The 17,713-nt window shown below is 36.7% G+C and overlaps 1 protein-coding gene across 4 annotated transcripts in view; it reads left to right on the top strand.

Annotated features, from left to right (window-relative positions):
• The window catches only part of COLEC11 (collectin subfamily member 11), a 116,522-nt gene that overhangs the window by 32,310 nt on the left and 66,499 nt on the right, over nucleotides 1–17,713 (top strand). For all 4 annotated transcript variants that reach the window (XM_053709718.1, XM_053709719.1, XM_053709720.1 and 1 more), the window contains one exon: nucleotides 2,237–2,308. In XM_053709718.1, the coding sequence (XP_053565693.1) occupies nucleotides 2,237–2,308 (72 nt within the window). The remainder of the gene's footprint in view (nucleotides 1–2,236; nucleotides 2,309–17,713) is intronic.

Genomic DNA, 17,713 nt, shown 5'->3' with positions numbered 1-17,713 from the left:
CCAGCTCTACGGAATTTTGCAGCTCTATACTAATGAATGATGGTGATATATCAAACAACAACATATGTTACATTATTGTTTGCACAAAATAAGTCAAATAGACATAAACCTCAAGTTTTAAATAGTGAATTTTATACTTGTGATTAAACACTTTTGTAATTCACTTTCAATTACTAAAATCCTTCTCAGGAAAGTTATCAGACGTTTTATGAAAATGTTTCTTTTGCTTGCAGCTGCCCTGGACTTGTGTGTACATGGCTTACAATATGGATGCTCCCCATGCACAAGATACATTGTCACATAAAGCATTTTTTCAATGGAGTTGTGTTGCAAAAGTGCAAACTGTCAAATCTGAAATGCACTGCAGTGCATATTAAATCTGACTTGTACGTCCATTTAAGAGCAATCTTTTTGAATTTAAAATTAAAATAATAGTAAGTGATTACTTTATTGTATGGTAGGGACAACTCCCATAACTAAACTGGTATAGATCACTGGTTTGTCAAACCTGTCCTCAGCCTCCCTAACAGGCCAGATTTTCAGGATTACCTTGGGTGAGAGCAGGTAAAATAACCATGTTTACTAATCAGCTCATTATTTCACCTGTGCTCTAGTTCAGATATCCTCAAAATCTGACCTGTTAAGAGATGTAGAGCTGTTTTATACCATTGGTTTTCAAACCTGTTCTCATTCCTCCCTAACTGGACACCTGAACTATCAGTGGATCAGAGAATTCTGGGTAAGGATATGCAAATTAAGTAAAGACAGTCAATTTTGCTTCAAATATCTGAACCATATCTAAATACAGATTCCCCTCGTGCAGGTTTAATACTGCCCTAGACCACTTTTATGCACAAGCAGAGGTTAAAGAGCACAGCAAGAAAAATCATATGAGCACAGCTGTTTTTACTTTATTAGGCCCCCTTAGTGCAAGACAAATTCCTATTTGCTGCATGCAAAAGGTAATTTTCGGCATCCAAACCAGTCTTAATATAAATTACATTGAGAGGAATCCATGTTTAAAACAGATATTTGAAGCAAAAAAGATGAGACATTATTTACTCCATTTGCATATCATAACCCAGAGTCCTCGCTCCAGTTAAAAACACAGGCAGTTCAGTTTTTTGTGGAGAAATATACTGATGCACTATACAGTGATATGTTGCAGTCATTCTCAAACATTGTCAGACTGTGGCAAACTTGGCAATGCAAATTTCTGTTGCAGAACATCTGTATTCTTAAATCTGGACTTGTGCAATTAGCCTAACATCTACAGTATTTTAACGTTTAACCTACATTGGCTTTATTACAATTCTATTACAATATAAGTTTTTATAGCAAGACAGGACATGAATGAAAAATCCAAATTGCACACAATGCTCTGTCTGTTCACTGTCTTAACATAATTATAATCATTATTGTATCACTAGTAGTTAATTTATTGCACTTTAGTTTAGCATTTGCAGCAAAATTAACCATTGTTAAAAGATTTAGAAAGAACATGCAATTTTAAACCACTTTCTAATTTACTTCTACGGTATTATCTAATTTGCTCCATTCTCTTGATATTCTTTGATGAAAAGCATATCTAGATAGGCTTAACTGTTGGTGATTGGTGGCTGCACACAGGTGCCTCCTGTGATTGGTTCACCCATGTGCACTGCTATTTCTTTAACAAAGGATATCTAATGAAGGAAGCTAATTAGATAATAGAAGTAAATTGGAATGTTGTTTAAAATTGTATGCTCTGTCTGAATCGTGAAAGAAAAAAAAAATTGGGTTTAATGTCCCTTAAACTAAATATTAGACTGGCAAAAGTTTTTTTACTCACTATAACTTATATTCAGACGGTTTTTAGAGGTGAAATCTCATTTGCGGCAAAAAATAAATCAATTACAAGATCACTTTAACCTCATTACTGCAGGACCTGCCCTCCCAACAGCAGTGCTTCCAATAATGTTTTGGGAACAAATTGCAAAATTACAAGTTTTTTGTTTTCTTCAAGACACTTTCAGTTCTCCAACTGAATAAGAGACTATATAACCTATAACCTATCATTAAGATTAAGTTCATATGTTGCCATAGTTTGTTGTGATAGAAAAAGTTGTAAAATTGAAGGAAATATATAAATATTGTTTACTGTTATGTTAAATGTGATGATTCTATGCCATCCTGTCATAAATATGTTGTTGATCCCTCTCATAGATGTTGTTTTATATATATATTTTATCTATAGGAGATACCGGAGACAAGGGGGAAAAAGGTGCTCCAGGAAGACCTGGAAGAGTTGGCCCACCAGGCGACAAGGGTAACTTAAAATAATGTAGCTCTGTATAGTTGCTGAAATAGTATAACTGCTCTATAACACAGATAGTGCAGCTGCTAACATCTATGGGGGGGGGGGGGGGCGGTAACTGGCACAGTATAGAAAGATTTAAAAGGACATTGTACTGTAAAATTGGTCTCCCCTTAGTGATGTGTTATACCAGCAGTATGATATGTTGCCCCTTTAGGTTTATTTTTTATATGAAATAGCTAGTTTTGTTATTTGAAACCACAACCAATAAAAATGGGCTATGATGTACATGAATGCTTCCTTAGCTCATTTCTGTCTTTATACTAGAGCCCAATACTTAGAGAGAACAACTGAAAATTAACATTTTATTAGTTATTTCTCCTATCCCTGCAGGGATTGTAATTTATTATGCTGGCTATGTCTTCATAGGTTTTTCTATAGCCAACACTTAAGTATTTATATTTTTAGTATAGGTTGGGATACAACAGAATAAATAGCTATTTCAAATGTAAAAATAAAGGTAAATTAGCTACTTGTAAATAATTTAATACACTCCAACAGGTTAAATGGATATCTGACAGCAAATTAAAAGGGAGAAAAGTTTACAGTACACTGTCACTTTAAATCAGTGGTTTCCAAACAATTGATGGACACCATTTCTTTTGGTTCCCTAAAATCGCTATCAGCGCCCCCTACTTTACCTCATAAATATATTATTCCGAATAGCAGTGCACCACCCCTAATGAATCTAACAACACAATACAATTTAAAATTGTAACTATTAAGTAAACAAATGTAATTCAGATTTTAAATTAAGCATTTTAGTTTAATGAATTAAAAAATTGGATACTAACTTTTCAAAGTTGATTGTCACTGTGCAAGAGTCTTATATAACGCTTAACAGTAGTCTCAAAGAGACACAATGCAAACAAGCAATTCATTACAATTACCAAAGTAAGTCTTAATAATTTTATTTATTTTTATTTTCATATCTTGCTTTTTGTGGTTTGGTCCTCAGATTGCAATTATTCCCCTTTATTTACTCTATTAAAACCCATTAAGGTTATTAAACATAAATAAAAAAATTAATCAGCCACATGTTTCAATTACTATTAGGGGTGTTAGGGGTTTCCCGCTGTGAAAAAATGTGCTGCCGTGACTGCAGCAGTAAACTGTGAATCACTGTGCAATTTAGGATTCACTGTTTACATGAAGCTGCGGTGGGATCTGCTGTAGAACTGCACTTGCGTAGTTTGAATAGAAGCCGACAGTGGCTTCAAATCAACAGCACGCGAGCATGCGGCTAATAACTTACATAGGGCATGTGGTGCATCCCCTATTGGATAAATCAAGACGTCCAGGACACAGGTAATAGTGCAATATAAATGAGTAAATTCTAATTGTAAAAAATGTATATAAAGTGAAAATTATACCGACATATACCTACTCCAGCTTGCTTCTCTTTGTGTAAAGGGTCTTTTCATATGCAAAGGAAGGGGGAGGGGGAGTGTCTGCTTTTTCCCACTTGCAGTGGGTGTTTCAGTAACCTTTTAAACAGAGCTAAACTGGAAACTTCTAAGAACGTTTTTAAACGGTTTTATATTGGATTTTTATATTAGTATCTGTGCATATTATTCTTTATAGTCGTGTCTATTACATGCAGTTATATGAAAATTGTTGTATACTGTCCCTTTAATGTATGTAGGCAGTCAGCGTCTCCCTGATGTGGTAGTCCGCTCAGGGCCGGCGGCTTGTATAAGGCGATCTAGGCAACTACCTTAGGGCGCCTCAGCAGGTGGGCGCAATTTAGAGCAGCCTGATTTTTAATTTTTTTTTTTACTTTATGTTCCTGTTCCTTATCTTTTTTGGCTTAGCCGTGCAAGCAGAGGCAGCGCATAGCACCCCCCCCCCCAGAGTCCTGACCCCAACCAACACTGCCCCCTCCGGCACACCCACCCACACCATTGCAACTATGCACGCAGCCACAGGCCTCCAGCAGTGTTGGTGCCCGGCACTGCACTCCAACAACTCTCCCACCGTATCTGTACTGGCTTCAGAGCCGGCTCCGCCTCCCTCTATATTGATCCAATTTGGTCGGGTGCAATAGGAGCAGCGGCGCATCGCACACGAAATTGCTATTTGCTCTAAAGGAAAACGACATTTTAAATCCCGCGCCCACGCACAGCACAGTGCTAGCCTGTGCGTGGGCTTTTGCAGACTGAGACCCTGCTCTGCAAATGAAAATTGTGATCCCGGCTGCTGGTGATGCTGAAGGAAGACATATAAGGTCTGTAAATGATAGTGATTATTTCTGGCGAATGCTGTTACCCTTTCTCTGCAGGTCTATATGTATTGGTACTGTGGTACATGTATGCGAGTCTGTGAATATCTATGCTTGAATGTGTGTGTCTGTGTGTGTATGAGTGTGTGTGTGTGTGTGTGTATATATATATATATATATATATATATATATATATAACATATTATATATATAAAACAGTGACGTGCAGTGACGTCAGAGGCTAGTGAGGCACATATATGAACCCAACAGAGGCAGCTTAAATTTACGGTTAAATTGGCAGGTTGCAGGTCGAATTAACTGCTAATATTAAATTTGCTTCATTCTTTTGGTATATTTTGTTGAAGGATATGCAGCAATATATATTTATTTACAGTATATAAACATACACACACAGTGCTATATATTGCAGGGTCATAATTGCAGGATACACTCCAGCCATATTTTCATTATAGACATAGGAGTTAGTTCTTATCAAAGATTTTTTTTATCAACCATATTTCTAAATGGAAATTTATAGTGATTTTCCCCTTAACCTATGTATTGAGGATTGATCTTATTTATACTGTATTTGTAGAACTGTTAAAATGGAGGGAGAAGTTTTTCTGATCAAATTTGATATTTTTCTATCTGCTTTGGTTAGTGGGGAGACTTTCTTTGCATTCAGCAAAGCCCAAATGCAAGTACATTTGGAATTATTTGTTAAAAACTGGTTATATCTTCATTCCACAACAAACAATAGGAAGTGGACAGAATATCCCAGAGGTTTTAGTTTCCTGTATTTAACCAGGGCTCTGCTTTAGGGGTGCATTCATTTCCACCATAAACCTAATAAACAGTATATTACACTTAAAGCTGACCAGTCTGAGGGCATGAAATGCCATATAACTTGTTTTAGAAGCTCCACTTTGCTCATAGATTACTTTGAACTGATACTGAATTCCCATAGAAAACACAGGACTTGTTTACCAACCAATTCACTGAGCTTAAGTTCAGCATTATTCTTTGCAATAATTCCTTTGAAAAATAATTTCTTTAAAAAGCAGGCCATGGTTGTATAATATCTCCTTCAAACTATGAGAGGAAAGGCTATTACCAGCTAATAACCATCAAAAGCTTTGAGAAACTAACCTGCTGTCAAAAAGGCAGCAAATTTATAATGAAAATAGTACATGCTAAACCTCCACAAACTGAGCTCCCCTCAGCCAGGGAGTTGCCAGTAAGACCTGCATACTTGCATAGGAAAGACAAACTCTGACAAAAGTAGCAATGTTCCTTCAATAGCATAAGCATTAAAAGCAAGTCACTGTTTGGAAAAATGCATTATTGAAGCCAGGATTTCTAACTCACTGGAAATACAGTATGCAACTATGCAGTAAATAATGTATATGTAATTGTACTTGGTTTGTAAATCTACTAACACTTATAATATAGTAAATTCCATGGCATTTGTTCAGGCAATATCCTATCTCGGCAATTGGCACATCTGAGTGATATATATTCTGCATGATTCCTATAAACATCCAAAATATCTACATGAACAATGATTAATAAATCTGATTAAGACAGTTTAAGATATCTGGCCAGCTTTGATATTTCTCATTTTCACCTTGCTCTGATTTTACATGCATGGTTTAAGCTCTAAAATGTGTAATAAGCCTCTTTCTGCTCTGTGTAGATTCTAAAACAATTTCCTTGTGTACTCATATTTAAAAGGGACAATAAGCAATATATCTATATTATTACAGTGCAATAAATAATATATATATATGTTGTTTATTGTCTCTTTAAGGAAGGGTAGTGGTACACAAGGAAATATCAGTTTTATAATGCACACGGAGCTGAAAGAGGCTTATTAAACAATTTTAGAGATAAACCATGCAAAATTAGAGCATGGTGAAAATGAGAAATATCAAAGCTGGCCAGCATAGCATCTTAACACACTAGGGGTTAAAACAAATCCGTGTTGTGCTGTGCTGGGGAACTGTAGTAAAGAGCCTGGTTACAATCCTGCTCAGCCCACATCGCAGTGCACATGAAAGAAACTCTTAATGTTATGAGCAGACCATACTTTGTGCAGCACCCTTATTGCCCTCTTACCTAGGTTCACTGATTTAAAGCTATAAATGAAGCTGCTGTCCGTTTTCTGCCTTATGTTAGAGGCTGACTGCACTGTGCTCCGGGAGGAAGGGGAGGGGACTGGCTTTAGTGAGAGAAGCTGCAGCTTGCTTAGAATCAGCCGTAGTTTAAGAGGAAGCAGTGGCTGGGAACATTATACCCCCAAAAGCTACTATCTGGGGACAAAAACCCCCCAGCAGTGCTCAGCACTAGTAATAACATTTAAAACAGATGTAGCACAACCGGCATCCCCTAATGTCGCTGCACTATTAGCACTGCTGCTAGACTACTGTTGTAGTTCAGCAGTTGTACTAATAGCACAGGGACATTGGTTATTTGTAGGAGTGCAGTTTTAAAAAAAAACTTATTTCTAGTGTGCCAGCTTCAGGAGAGGGAACGGTGGATGATCTTTATTAAACCCTTACTCAAATCAGAAACTCTTATCCATTACCTCCTCACCTCAATAGCTGTAGTCTTGCACCGAGTCCCGGTTCTCCCCCGGTCCCAAAGTACTCCACTGACTTCCAGGAGTGTTCCCTGTAGGACGGTTCCTCAGGCAGGGGCCAAGGCAGCAGCTGTTGATAGTTACTCTAGCTAAGAAATTGAAGGCTGCTCAGGACAACAGGAATGGATGCACAGCAGTCTCTCTACTCTTCCCAGTTCCCGCCAGTTGTCCTTGCTTTGACCATGCGCAGGGAGTCAAACATCGCTGGTCACGTTCTCCTGGTGCTGTCAATCACCAGGAGAACATGACCATCTCTGATTGGCTCCCTTGCTAGGAGGCATTAAGAGGGATGCCTCCTATTGGACTCAATTGTGTGTGCTGATATCTTGACAGCACACAGGTGGAGCTCCAGCACAGATTTTCCTATGACCCATGTAGTGCTATGGAGAGAAGCGGTCCTGTACCTGCCTCTCTATAGCATTACATGGGAGGAAAAAAATGGTGATTTTTTAAATTGTATTTATTTATTAAAATGTAATTAACGTTTGCCCAATATGGCAGGGGAGGCCCTGCCTCCCCTGCCTCCCATGACTGCACATCCCTATATATATGTGTGTGTATGTGTGTGTATGTATATATATATATATATATATATATATATATATATATATATATATACACACACACACACACACACGTTGACTCTTGTTCTGGACTCTTACTTTGTCAGAATTGCTGCATATCCTCTCTTTCAAAGGATAGTATTGGATATCCTTTGAGTCTCTCTTTTTTAGCTATGTGTGTGTGTGTGTATATGTGTGTGTGTATATATATATATATATATATATATATATATACATATATAGGCCACGCCCACCTTACGTCACTTGTGAACCACACGCCGAACAGGAGCATTGTTTTACACGCTGCTATACAGATCCACGCTATCACTGTCTTCAGCGTCTATCTATCTATCAGCCTCTGACCGGACTGTTTACTTCAGGAGCGGTAAGATTAACCGGAACTTTCTGACAACACTTACCGCTACCTCTATCCACTTTGAACTGTACTGGGGACATTAACAACAAGGAGACTCTCCTACCTCATTGGGACTTGTTGCCAGTAATAAGTGGGGACACTTTAAGGATCCGACTGCTATAACTTACCTCATATGATTGGGGTTACCTTTGTGAGTAGGATACATTCCTAATTGTTGAATGCATGCAATATGTTTTTATGGTATTAAATTGATTTGCACTATGAAAAGTGTATCTGTGCGCTTGTTTTTCTAGATTCTTGCATATATATATATATATATATATATATATATATATATATATATATATATATATATATATATATATATATATATATATATATATATATATATATATATACAGGTAGCCCTCAGTTTACGCCGGGGTTAGGTTCCAGAAGGAATGGTTGTAAATCGAAACCATTGTAAATTGAAACCCAGTTTATAATGTAAGTCAATGGGAAGTGAGGGAGATAGGTTCCAGGACCCTCTCAAAATTGTCATAAGTAACACCTAACACATTATTTTTAAAGCTTTGAAATGAAGACTTTAAATGCTAAACAGAATTATAAATCTAATAAAATAATCACACAACACAGAATATATAATTAAACTAAGTTAAATGAACAAAAACATTTGCTAAACAGCATTATAAACCTAATAAAATAATCACAACACAGACTTCACTTGCATTTTTCTGCAAACAGTTCTTTCTATGCATTCCAATCTAGACTGATTTATAGACAGGAAGATCTTGTTTCTTTGAAATCTGCTCGATAGCTCAGGTCTGGTTAAACTGATTAATTTCAGCTTGCTTGACTTTGCTGCAACACAAGCTGACAGCTCCACCTACTGGCTATTTTAATAAATGCACTGCTTCTCAATGCTTTTCAATAGCAGTCACATGACTGGAAAAAAAGGTTGTTATTCTGAAACGGTGTAAATTGAACCGTTGTAAAACGAGGGCCACCTGTATTATATTATATAAATCTATATACACACACACACACAGTTAATTAGAAAGTTTCTTAAAATGTCATGCTCTATCTGAATCATGATATACAAATTTGGGTTTCATATCCCTTTAACTAGCAATGGGATGGTATGTAATTGGAGGGGGCAGCAAAATGTATCCACGCCTGTGTGGCCAAAAATCCTAGCACCGGCCCGGAGTCCGCTGGACTGTCTCTGAGCCTTAGATTTATGAATACTGTTTCTTTCATATATATTGTGAGAGTCCACAAGCTAGTTAGTGATGGGATATACATTCCTACCAGGAGGGGGCAAAGTTTTCCAAACCTCAAATGCCTATAAATACACCTCCCACCTCACTCATACCTCAGTTTTAAAAACTTTGCTTCCTTAGGAGGTGGTGAAGCAAGATGTGCTTGATTTCTTCAGTGAAAGGCGCTTCTAAGCATATTAAAGCCCAGTTCCTCTCTAAGTGCAGTGTTTGATAAATTATTACATGCTGATAATATTTCTATGAATACCAATGCATCCACTGTTATTCCATCTCAGTCTAATGCAAAAGGCATTCCTGCAGAAATGAGAGATTTTTTTTTGCTGCAGTCATAGAGAAGGCTATGACTGCTATTCCACCTTCAAATAAACGTAAAAGAACTTTACAAACTTTTCCTAAGTCTAGTGACTTTTGTACTGACCGACAGCATACTGATGTAGCTTCTACTGATGGGGGTTACTCTGATTCAGAGGATACTATATCAGAGACAGAAATTGATAAATCTTTGTTTTTATTTAAAATTTTACACATTTGCTCACTTTTGAAGTAAGTTTTATTTACTTTGGGTATTGAGGAGTCTAAACCTCCTGATGATAATCTTGTAATAGTTTACATTCTGTATTTAAGACTATTGTTATTACACCTGAAGTTTTTCCTATTCCAGATGCTCTCTCTAATGTGATTGGTAAAGAATGGTCTAAACCTGGTACCTCTTTTAACCCTTCTTCTAGGTTTAAAAAATTGTATCCTTTGCCTATTGCTAATTTGAAACTTTTGGAAACAGTCCCTAAGGTTGTTGGGGCTATTTCCACTCTTGCTCCTCCTTTTGAGCCTATGCATTCTTTGGACATTAAACTACTTTCTTGGAAAGTGTTATTTCTATTGGCAATCTCTTCTGCTAGAAGAGTTTCTGAATTGTCTGCTCTCCTCTTGTGAGTCTCCTTATCTGATTTTTCATCAAGATAAAGCAGTTTTGCCGACTATTTTCAAATTTTTGCCTAAAGTTGTGAATTCTACTAACATTAATAGGGAAATTATTGTTCCTTCCTTGTGTCCTCCTAATCATAAGAACACTCTTTAAAGATCTTTGAATTTTTTGGATGTGGTAAGTGCTTTGAAATATTATGTTGATGCTACTAAGGATTTCAGACAGACTTCTAGTCTATTTGTTATTTTTTCTGGTTCTAGAAAAGGTCAGAAAGCCTCTGCCATTTCTTTAGCATCTTGGTTGAAACTTCTGATTCACAAAGGTTATTTGGAGGTGGACCAGTCTCCTCCTCGAAGAATTACAGCTCATTCTACTAGATCAGTTGCCACATCTTGGGCCTTCAAGAATGAAGCTTCAGTTGATCAAATCTGCAAAGCAACCACTTGGTCTTTGCATACCTTTACTAAATTTGACCATGTTTATGTTTTTGCTTTTTCAGAAGCAGCTTTTAGTAGAAATGTTCTTCAGGCAGCTGTCTCAGTTTGATTCTAGTGCCTATAATTTAAGTTTTTTGAATTTTAAATAAACTTAATTATTTTTTGAAAATAGTTTCTCAGCAAAAATAGCTGTTTTTAATTTTATCCCTCCCTTTATTGTTACTCGTGGACTTCCACATCTTGGGTATTATATCCCATCAGTAACAAGCTTGTGGACTCTCGCCTATATTAAAGAAAACATAATTTATGTAAGAACTTACCTTATAAATTAATTTCTTTCATGGTGACGAGATTTCACAAGCCCCACCCATTGTTTTGGGGTTATGATTTTTTGTATAAAGCACATTATTTATCCTATTCCTCTTTTTTATGCTTTCCTTATACACCTCACCAACTTGGCTATACGTTAAACTGAGGTATGAGTGAGGTGGGAGGGGTATTAATAGGCATTTGAGGTTTGGGAAACTTTGCCCCCTCCTGGTAGGAATGTATATCCCATCAGTAACAAGCTCGTGGACTCTCGCCACCATGAAAGAAATTAATTTATCAGGTAAGTTCTTACATAAATTATGTTACTTTTTACCTCTGTGATTACCTTGTACCTAAGCCTCTGCAAACTGACCCCTTATTTCAGCTCTTTTGACAGACTAGCATTTTAACTAATCAGTTGTGACTCCTAGGTAACTCCACATGTGTGAGCACAATGTTATCTATAGGGCACACATGAACTAACACCCTCTAACGGTGAAACACTGTCAAAATGTATTCAGATAAGAGGCAGCCTTCATGGACTTAGAAGTTAGCATATGAGCCTACTAGATTTAGCTTTCAACTAAGAATACCAAGAGAACAAAGCAAAATCGGTGATAAAAGTAAAGTGGTCGTGGAAAGTTGTTTAAAATTACATGCCCTATCTGAATCATAAAAGTTTATTTTGGACTAGACTGTCCCTTTAACAAGGTAGTCATCTCGAGCACTGCATGGCAGTAAATAGTTCTGCTATCTAGTGCTCTTGCAAATGGATAACATTCTTGCAAAACTACTGCCATATAGTGCTCCAGCATATGTTCCTGCTTTTCAACAAAAGATACCAAGATAATTAAGAAAAAGTGATAATAGAAGTAAAATATAGCTGCAAGCAGCGATAGAGGTGGCCATGCGCATTGACTTTGCAATGGCATACAAGCTGCTAAGTCACAATATATAGCTATACAGCAAATTTCAAAGATTTAACATAAGCGGTTGCAAAGAAATCACATTTTAAAATTTTTCGCGTAAATCAATATGGCTGCCACAGCTTGTAACTAATTCCATCAACATGAACAGCTGTGTATCTAGGTCACAATATAAGGTTATACAGCAAGTTTCACAGTTCTAACATAAGTGGTTGCAGAGAAAATAGATTTTCGAAATTTTCGCGTAAAACAAAATGGCTGCCAGATCATATAATATAAAGCCTCCATATTATGCACAATAGTTCTCACTATAGATGTCGATACACATGGCAAAAATAAATCATTTTTGTAAAACGGTTGTTGTTTAATTAATAATTTAAAAATAACGTTAAGCGTTTTTGAACAATTCAAAATGGCTGCCAAACCACATGACCTATCAACTTCTCTTGAACAAATCTGAATGTTAGTCATAACATAACTCTGTAAACAAAATTTCAAGTCTGTGCCATAAGCGGTTTAGGAGAAGAAGATTTTTGTAGCTTTTAAAAACAGTGCATATGAAACAAAATGGCCGCCAATCTATGCAATGTATGGCTTTCAAATTGCACATACTAATGCTCACTATAGACCTCTACAATTTGCAGAAGTTTCATGAAAATTTGCAAATGTTTTATTTCACGAAGACGATTGCGCAATGCGAATTTTAACTGCAATATTGTCTTTAAGGGTTATGACTGTGTAATCATGTGTCTATTACACTGTAATATTGTTAAATATTGTAAAACTAATGTATAAAGTGCAAAATTACACTTTTAAATGGCGATAAAAAGGTTAATGTCTCACAGCAGTCATGTTGATTATGGAAAAATCGCAATTTTAACAAACTTGGTAGAGGACCTTGCAAGGAGCATATGTGCAAAATTGCACTTTATTGCACTAAGCGGTTTAAGAGAAGAAGATGTTTAAAGATTTTCGCAAAATGCAAGATGGCTGCTACATCATGTGATCAAGGCACTTCTGTTGAGCAATGGCAAATCTAGGTCATAGCAGCACTAAGCACAGCAAGTTTCAAAGTTGCAACATAAGCAGTTCCAGGGCTAAAGATTATTAAGCAATTCTCGAAATTTGTCTCAAAAAACAATATGGCTGCGTAACCTTATGACCTATGAGTTCAATATTGCATGAGATGTAGCATTGCAATAGGCTGTACCAGCATACCTGATTTCAAGAGTTTAGCATAAGTAATTTGTGTTTTGTGAGCAATTGACTCAAAAGAGGCAGTATTGAATTACAAATAATTACGATAAACATAAAACCGATATTGCTGCCGCATCATGTGACTGATTCTCTCCTAATGAGCAATTCTGAATCTAGGTCACAATATAAGACAGTACAGCAAATTTCACAGTTCTTACATAAGCGGTTGCAGAGAAAATAGACTTTCGAAATTTTCGCGTATACCAAGATGGCTGCCCGATCGTAAGATATACAGCCTCCATATTATGCACAATAGTGCTCACTATAGATGTCAATAAACATGGCAAAAATAAATCATTTTTGTAAAACGGTTTTTGTTTTATTATTAGTTTAAAAATATCGTTAAGCAATTTTGAACAATTCAAAATGGCTGCCAAACCACATGACGTATCAACTTCTCTTGAACAAATCTGAATGTTAGTCATAAGATAACTCTATAAACAAAATTTCAAGTCTGTCCCATAAGCGGTTTCGGAGAAGAAGATTTTTATAGTTTGTAAAAATGGCGCATACGAAACAAAATGGCCGCCAAGCTATGCAATGTATGGCTTTCAAATTGCACATACTAATGCTCACTATAGACCTCTACAATTTGCAGAAGTTTCATGAAAATTTGCAAATGTTTTATTTCACGAAGGCGATTGCGCAATGCGAATTTTAACTGCAATATTGTCTTTAAGGGTTATGACTATGTGTAATCATGTGTCTATTACACTGTAATATTGTTAAACATTGTAAAACTAATGTATAAAGTGCAAAATTACGCAATTAAATGGCGATAAAAAGGTTATTGTCTCACAGCAGCCATGTTGATTATGGAAAAATCGCAATTTTAACAAACTTGGTAGTGGACATTGCAAGGAGCATATGTGCAAAATTGCGCTTTATTGCACTAAGCGGTTTAAGAGAAGAAGATGTTTAAAGATTTTCGCAAAATGCAAGATGGCTGCTACATCATGTGACCAAGGCACTTCTGTTGAGCAATGGCAAATCTAGTTCATAGCAGCACTGAGCACAGCAAGTTTCAAAGTTGTAACATTAGCAGTTCCGGAGATAAAGATTATTAAGCGTTTATCGAAATTTGACGCAAAATGCAATATGGCTGCGTAACCTTATGACCTATGAGTTCAATATTGCATGAGATGTAGCAGAGCAATAGGCTGTACTAGCATACCTGATTTCAAGAGCTTTGCTTTAGCAGTTCAAAAGTTATGGGCAATAGAAAAAGTGGCGGAATAATAATAATAATAATAATAAAAAAAAAAATAATAATAATAATAATCCTGACAATAACAATAGGTTGTCCTGCAACTTCGTTGCATGGCCACCTAATTACAAAGTTGTTTAAAATTGCATGCTCTATCTGAATCATTAAAGAAAAAAATTTGGTTTCATACCCCTTTAAGTTCCGTTTTTTTTTAAATTTATTTTTATTGAGGTAATAGAGACAGTAATGCAACAGTGGGTCCAGAACATAAACATCATAGTTTCTATACAGTGTAGACCAAGTACCTGAAATTCAAGCAAACATGAAACCAAAACCTGAATCTTCAAGTACAAATAAGTCAGGGTAATTGGTGTTTATAGAGGCAAAGAAACAAAAAAGTTCCATAACCGGTATTGCAGAAACCTCAATTTTACCAGATATTTTATTAAAGTAGTTATCAGAAACATTCAGTAAAAAACATAATTTATGTAAGAACTTACCTGATAAATTCATTTCTTTCATATTGGCAAGAGTCCATGAGCTAGTGACGTATGGGATATACAATCCTACCAGGAGGGGCAAAGTTTCCCAAACCTCAAAATGCCTATAAATACACCCCTCACCACACCCACAATTCAGTTTAACGAATAGCCAAGTAGTGGGGTGATAGAAAAAGGAGTAAAAAGCATCAAAAAAGGAACTGGAAATATAATTGTGCTTTATACAAAAAAACATAACCACCATAAAAAGGGTGGATCTCATGGACTCTTGCCAATATAAAAGAAATTAATGTATCAGGTATGTTCTTACATAAATTATGTTTTCTTTCATGTAATTGGCAAGAGTCCATGAGCTAGTGACGTATGGGATAGTAATACCCAAAATATTGTACTCTACAGAAGGGTCACTAGAGAGGGATTGATAAAAATAAAAACAGCCATTTTCCGCTGAAAAAAATAAATCCACATCCAAAAAAATAAGTTTTTCTCATAATTGAAAAGAAAAAACTTAAAACATAAGCAGAGGAATCAAACTGAAACAGCTGCCAGAAGAACTTTTCTACCAAAAACTGCTTCCGAAGAGGCAAATACATCAAACGGTAGAATTTAGTAAATGTATGCAAAGAAGATCAAGTTGCTACTTTGCAAATCTGATCAACTGAAGCCTCATTCTTAAAAGCCCATGAAGTGGAGACTGATCTAGTAGAATGAGCTGTGATTCTCTGAGGCGGAGCCTGACCCGACTCCAAATAAGCCTGATGAATCAAAAGCTTTAACCTAGATTCCAAGGAAATGGCAGAAGCTTTCTGACCTTTCCTAGAACCAGAAAAGACAACAAATAGACTAGAAGTCTTCCTGAAATCTTTAGTAGCTTCAACATAATATTTCAATAGATCTTGCAACATCCAGAGACTGTAAGGATCTCTCCAAAGAATTCTTAGGATTAGGACACAAAAAGGGAACAACAATTTCCCTAATAAAGTTGTTAGAATTCACAGCTTTAGGTAAAAATTTAAATGAAGTCCGCAAAACTGCTTTATCCTGATGGAAAATCAGAAAAGGAGACTCACAAGAAAAAGCAGATAATTTGGAAACTCTTCTAGCAGAAGAGATAGCCAAAAGGAACAACACTTTCCAAGAAAGCAGTTTAATATCCAAAGAATGCATAGGCTCAAAAGGAGGAGCCTGTAAAGCCTTCAAAACCAAATTAAGACTCCAAGGAGGAGAGATTGATTTAATGACAGGCTTGATATGAACCAAAGCCTATACAAAACAATGAATATCAGGAAGCTTAGCAATCTTTCTGTAAAATAAAACAGAAAGAGCAGAGATTTGTCCCTTCAAGGAACTTGCAGACAAACTTTTATCCAAACCATCCTGAAGAAACTGTAAAATTCTAGGAATTCTAAAAGAATGCCAAGAGAATTTATAAGAAGAACACCATGAAATATAAGTCTTCCTAGAAACAGATTTACGAGCCTGTAACATAGTATCAATCACTGAGTCAGAGAAACCTCTATGACTAAGCACTAAACGTTAAATTTCCATACCTTCAAATTTAACGATTTGAGATCCTGATGGAAAAACGTTCCTTGAGATAGGTCTGGTCTTACAGGAAGTGGCCAAGGTTGGCAACCGAACATCCGGATAAGATCCGCATACCAGAAACTGTGAGGCCATGCTAGTGCTACCAGAAACACAAATGATTGTTCCATGATGATCTTGGAGATCACTCTTGGAAGAAGAACTAGAGGCGGGAAGATATAAGCAGGTTGGTAAAACCAAGGAGCTGCTAACGCATCCACCGACTCCACCTGAGGATCCCTGGACCTGGACAAGTACCTGGGACGTTTCTTGTTTAGATGGGAAGCCATCAGATCTATTTCTGGAAGACCCCACATCTGAACAATCTGAAAAAACACATCTGGATGGAGAGACCATTCCTCCGGATGTAAAGTCTGATGGCTGAGATAATCCGCTTCCCAATTGTATACACCTGGGATATGTACCGCAGAAATTAGACAAGAGTTGGATTCCGCCCAAGAAAGTTTCCAAGATACTTCTTTCATAGCTAGGGGACTGTGAGTCCCACCCTGATGATTGACATATGCCACAGTTTTGATATTGTCTGTCTGAAAACAAATGAATGTATTCTCTTCAACAGAGGCCAAACTTGAAGAGCCCTGAAAATAGCACAGAGTTCTAAAATATTGATTAGTAACCTCGCCTCTTGAGATTTCCAAACCCCTTGTGCTGTCAGAGATCCCCAGACAGCTCCCCAACCTGAAAGACTTGCATCTGTTGTGAATACAGTCCAGGGTGGACGAACAAAAGAAGCCCCTTGAACTATACGATGATGATATAACCACCAAGTCAGAGAGAGTCGAACATTGGAATTTAAGGATATTAATTGTGATATCCTTGTATAATCCCTGCACCATTGATTCAGCATACAAATCTAAAGAGGTCTCATATGAAAATGAGCAAAGGGGATCGCGTCCGATGCTGCAGTCATGAGACCTAAAACTTCCATGCACATAGCCACTGAAGGGAATGATTGAGACTGAAGGTTTCGACAAGCTGAAACCAATTTCATTTGTCTCTTGTCTGTTGGAGACAGAGTCATGGACACTGAATCTATCTGGAAACCTAAAAAGGTGACCCTTGTCTGGGAAATCAAGAAACTTTTCAGTAAATTGATCCTCCAACCAT

The sequence above is a fragment of the Bombina bombina genome, chromosome 4 (assembly GCF_027579735.1).
Source record: "Bombina bombina isolate aBomBom1 chromosome 4, aBomBom1.pri, whole genome shotgun sequence".
Lineage (NCBI taxonomy): Eukaryota > Metazoa > Chordata > Amphibia > Anura > Bombinatoridae > Bombina > Bombina bombina.
Note: the sequence above shows the minus strand (reverse complement) of the source record. Positions and strands in the feature narration are given on the sequence as shown.